This window comes from Citrus clementina, unplaced genomic scaffold (genome assembly GCF_000493195.1).
Source record: "Citrus clementina cultivar Clemenules unplaced genomic scaffold, Citrus_clementina_v1.0 scaffold_3, whole genome shotgun sequence".
Classification (NCBI taxonomy): Eukaryota; Viridiplantae; Streptophyta; class Magnoliopsida; order Sapindales; family Rutaceae; genus Citrus; species Citrus x clementina.
Window position 1 is genome coordinate 29,875,344 of NW_006262339.1, and position 5,500 is coordinate 29,880,843.

Consider the following 5,500-nt stretch of genomic DNA (forward strand, 5'->3'; position numbering starts at 1 on the left):
TTAAACCATTCTTAGTTCTTGATTAGAGAGTTCAGCTAATCCTGGAGATTCTTGATTGGGTATGTAAATCTGGTCTAGGTTCAACATATACAATTGAAAATCATGTCCTTTCATTGCCACCGTTACGGACTCGTCATAGTAGGCATGACCCATATACTGAAGTCTTGTTGCCTGTTCGTCAACATTCTTCATTGCTTCCATACTAGTAAAATTCCTTCGTGGCAGAAAATCCTTGAATTCATTACGAGAGAGATCAATAATTCTAAGGGCTTGAAAGGAAAATGTAGTAATGGACTTGCATAGTGGACCATAGAATCGGTTAGATCTCAAGATAAGAATTTTTAGCAGCGGAAGAGATCCCAACCAACACGGAAATGTGTCATTTATCATGTTATTCCCCACATTGACAACTTCCAACTTAACGCATTTAGCCAGAGATCTTGGTAATGACCCTTCAAACTTGTTGCAATTAAGGTCAAAACTCTGTATATTACTTGCATTTTCAAAAGTATCATGGATGTGGCCCTCTAGGCTGTTGTTCTTCAGGTGCAGAGTAATCAGCTGAGTGGTGAAGTTTCCAAGACATGGTGGAATTGTTCCGCTCAAATTATTGTGAGATAAGGAAAGATATTTAAGGGAACTCAAGCTGCAAATATATGGAGGGATCTGTCCGGACAATTTGTTGTTCGAAACTAAGAAGACTTCCGTCGAAGGTGGTGGAACCAGAATTGATCCTTGAATTTTGTTGTTTCGCAGATCAAGAGTCCTAATATTCTTCCATGGATGTAGCGCTATATGCGTCAGGAAATTGTTGGAAAGATCAAGATCAATCAAACTCTTCCATCCTTTAGAATCATGTTTCGAAATTCGACCATGAATTCTGCCGTTGGATAGGTATAGGACTCTTTAACTTTTCTGAGTTTCTGAGGAAACTTGGGAACTCACTGACATTGCAATTAGAGAAACTCAATTTTAAAAGACTAGGTAAGGAATATTTGATGTCGATATTGCCAGAGGAAGTAAACGAGAGCAGGTTGTTATTTGAAAGATCAAGAAATTGAAGATTTTTTAACTTGGAGAACTGGTCGAACCTGATAGTGCCACACTGCCACTCAAGTTATTTGATGAGAGATCGAGATGAGTGAGGTCCACAAGTTGAAAGAGGGAACTAGGAATTGTACCATGTATCTGATTTTTTTCCAAATGAACTTCTTCTAGTGAATTAGGCGACTGGAAGCCATCAATAGGACCAGTGAGCTTGTTCCATGCAAGGTTTACAGAAACCAAAGAAGGCAGAGTGAACAACCAAGATGGTACTTTGCCTTGGAGAGAGTTTCCAAAGAGGTCTAAATTGGTTAAATACAATAGTCCACTTACATGATGAGGCAGTTGGCCAGTAAGATGATTTGATGCGAACAAAATTTCAGTAGCTTTACTGAGGTTTCCAGTTGATGTTGGAATTGACCCCATGAAATTGCAATATGTAATATCCACAGTCTCCAAGAACAATAGATTTCCAATGGAATATGGTATTTCACCTGAGAAATCACTGAGAGAAAGATCCAACTCCCTAAGAGGGCTACTCCAGTTACACTTTGGTAGGTAACCCGTGAGATGAATGTTTCCGCATAAATAGAGTACTCGAAGGTTTGGAAGAAGAAAAATTTGATCTGGGAAATTTCCTTGTATCCTAGTACCACTCAGATCCAGATCCGTCATTGTTGAAGATAAGTTTAGCAGAGAAAAAGGTTTGATCAAAGACAAATTTGTCGATCCGAGATGGAGAAGGCTTAATTTTGTAAGGTTACTCGCAAGCAAATCAAAAGTTCTTTGTTCGATTGTCAAGACACGGCAGGAAAGGCCAAGATGAGTTAGTTTGGACAAGTGAGATATTTCAGAAGGGACTAGACCACCAAAATTAGAAAAAGAGGGGTTAAGATATGTCAATTCCTTTAGGCGTCCAAACTCAGGAGAGATTCGAGAACCGAGGAAATTGTTAAAAGCAAGGTTTAGAGATTGGAGATGTGAAAGGCGAAAGAGGGTGCTATTGTCATCGATGGTACCTCTAAGCCAGCTGCAACTGCCATGAAGGTCGAGGCCAATCACGTTTCCGGTCACATTATCACATATTACTCCACCCATGAGCAGCAATCGGTACCCTCCGTCCAAGAGTTCGTCTTATGAGAAGAATGTTCTTCGTCACAGTAAGAATAATCCGAGGGACTAGCAGAAGTGTTATTCTTAAATTGAAGCAAAGCGAAACTTTGCTCCGGAGGGCAGAAATGACGATGAGTTGTTTTAGGAGAAGAGTAATGGAAAGATGATGAACAATCAACTTGAAAATTATAACCAAACAAAAGGAAGTAGAAGAATAAGAGAGTGCAAGAGGCATGGTTATAATGCCACATGAATCTCTCCATCGTTTCTAAGAATTATTTTTACAAAGAACCGTGACAATTACTTATCATATGTCTGATTTTTCAGGTAGATTAGATGAGTTTCTATATGCATTCCATGGGTTCATTAGTTGCTATGTAATGTTGCAAGTTGGTCAATGAAATTGATTCAAATAATACGTTTAATATTTGTATGAAATGAAATTGCAATGGACAGAAATTAAGGCATGTTTGGTATTGTTTTTGAATTTGTATTTTCTGAGAATAAAAACGAAAATGAAAATGGTGTTTTACAGTTACTGTATTTCGAATTTAAATATGCGTTTGGTATTATTTTTTGTATCCTATATTTTAAAACTGAAAACAATAATATGCGTTTGGTAGACACAGTTGAAAATGATAAAAACAGAAAATATGCGTTTGGTAATGCTTTTTTCAAAAACAGTTTTTACTAATCATTTACATTATATTTATAGTCATAAAATAATTATTTAGCTAATACACACAAATACAACAAAATAATTTAACCAAATTTAATATAAAAAAATTACATGATAATAAAGTTTAAGAATTAACATTAATTAAAAAGAAGTTTGACATTGTCATTGTTTTTACACTATATAATTAAGATATATATTACAACACATGATTTAAACAAAATAATTATAAAAAAACTACATGATACAAATTATGCATTACGTATGTAATCATGCCACATAAAAGCTGCAATTTCATCTCTGCATTTCGTGAAATAGATGAATTGCTTTGTGAGCTTTGCCATGATTTGCAAGCCCTCCAATCATGGTACTCCATGAAACAACATCTCTCTTTACCATCTGATCAAACAGCTGACTTGCTTGATTGATGCAACCACATTTTATGTACATTTCGATGAGAGCATTGCAAATAACAGTCCTCCGCAACAAGTGATTTTTATCACAATACATATGAATCCATTCCCCTAGCTCAAGAGATCCTAGTTGTGCACAAGCTGGCAAAATAGGTACGATACTTATCTCATCAGGTTCAATACCCACTATTTGCATTTGCCGAAATACATCCAGTGCTTCAGCATAGCTCCCTATATGTGCATACCCCAAAATCATTGCAGTCCATGAGACAATAGTCGTATAAGGCATCTTATCAAATAGCATTCTTGCTTTCTTCATTTGACCCAATCTAGCATACCCAGAAATAAGATTATTCCAAGCAACTATATCTCTATCAGTCATTTCCTCGAACACTTTGTGTGCCTCAATTAGCTCATCACATTTTCCATACAAATCTAGAAGTGCATTCTCTGTTATGGAATGCGACTTCAGCCCAAATTTACACACATGGGCATGAATTTGCTTTCCCAGGGAAGGACACAACAGCCCCACACATGATTTAATCACAAACGGTAATGTAAATTTATCAGGCAAAATTAGGCTTCCAGCTCGTGGGTTATATAATTACCGGCAAGTGACAATGAAGTAGCAGTAGATGAAGATCCGAGAGAGCAAGTGCAGATCCAAGAGAGCAAAAACGAAGTAGCAGCAGCTGGACGGAGTCCGAGTAGCAGCAGCTGGACAGAGTCGGAGCAGCAGCGGTTACGGCGGAGAAAGAGCAGCGGCAGTGGCTAGCACACCAAGAGCGACCAAGAGAGAGATTTGCTGCAACTGGATTGAGAAAATTGAGGGGAAAGAGGGAGCTGCAGTGAACTGGATTGAGAGTGAGGGCTGCAGTGAATAGAAAAGTGAGGGCTGCAGGGTCACGATTTTTTTGTTGTTTTTTAATTCATTTTTAGGTTTAGTTTGTAAAATTTGGAGAATATGTTTAACTTGTTTTCAGTTGTATAGTTATAATAATGAATCCAGATTTTGTGTTTTGTAATTTGTTTTGTGAAAAAAATCCACCAAACATGTTTTATGTGTGTATTATAAAAATAAAAACGAAAACATGACTTGTAAAACGGTACCAAACAGGCCCTAAAAATTCCATGAAATGCACCACCTTCCAAATGGTGTGAATTAAGCAAGCAAGGAATGGACAAAAGGAAAAAATCATTGACGGTACCCATCAATTAATGCTAAACTAAATATAATAAAAATAACCAGTGGGAAACCCGACGAAATGTTTTTAATTTCCGGCTACACCCACATGAACCAGACGAAAGGTTTAAATACCGATTCTGTTTAAAAAAAAAAAAAAGTTATTAATTAAGGTTTAAATTTTTTAAAAGAACAAAATGATTTTGATCTAAGTTATTTTTCAAACAGTATCTTTTCTTTTTAGTTCGTCAATTCGATAAATTAAGCTAACTAATCGATCATTGCACGAAAAAGAGTGAAGCTACTGGCAGCCGTTCATTATCCTTACAAAACTCTACTTTAATTAAAATTAAATTAAGGAAAAATAAGAATTAATCACACAGATTTTTTTCCCGAACAAATTACTTACATTTCTAATCAATCTTTTTTTTTAATTTTCTACTAATTACTTCCTACCTAACTAAAATAAATTGCTCAAATTTATAATACTCTATTGTTATTTTCATATTTCTTATCGATTAAATACTTTTGTACTTAAGATTGCATTCAAATTATAATTTAAAATATATGTAACTTAAGCCAATGATTAATATTAAAAAATTCATCACCCAAAATTTTTTTTAATTTGTGTGTCGGATAACAATAAGACTGTAAAAGAAATGAAAAATAGCACAATACTAATATGAGTTTTATAATTTAAAAAAGTTAAATAAAAAATTAGAATAGTGTATAGGAAAAAAAGAGTATTTTTTGAAATTAAATAAATATAATTGAAAAAAGGATTTCATGAGAAGAATAGATGGTGCCAGTAGTCCAACTTCACCCAAAAGTATAGTATAAAACGGAGAAATTTGGGCCACCTAGAATATGGTTGTCTGAAGTCTGAATTTGACTTATTTTCATACATTTACAGTTCTTAAATTGTTTGTTTTCTATCACTTATGTCTGATTATAAAATGTTTAGATCTGAATGAATTTTGACTTTTAACTAAATGAGAAAACATCTGAATGAAACTTTAATATTCTCTCTCATTAACACTCTTATTAAATAAATTTATTTCCCATTGCATA

General features: G+C 34.8%; 1 protein-coding gene across 1 annotated transcript; it reads right to left on the reverse strand.

The window, feature by feature from the left end:
- Positions 1–1,719, reverse strand: LOC18048951 (receptor-like protein 12). The gene is made up of 2 exons (XM_024187335.1): positions 1,092–1,719; positions 1–791 (listed from the first exon to the last, which is right to left on the reverse strand). The coding sequence occupies exons 1-2, from the start codon at positions 1,717–1,719 to the stop codon at positions 1–3; spliced, it is 1,419 nt and encodes a 472-aa protein (XP_024043103.1).
- Positions 1,720–5,500: the final 3,781 nt, after the last annotated feature.

Bases quoted from the DNA above. Each gene is read 5' to 3' on its own strand.
- LOC18048951 (XM_024187335.1), bottom strand. From the start codon at position 1,719: ATGACGGATCTGGATCTGAGTGGTACTAGGATACAAGGAAATTTCCCA. The intron at 792-1,091 runs GTTCGACCAGTT...TGACGCATATAG, and splicing joins TGGCAGTGTGGCACTATCAG to CGCTACATCCATGGAAGAAT.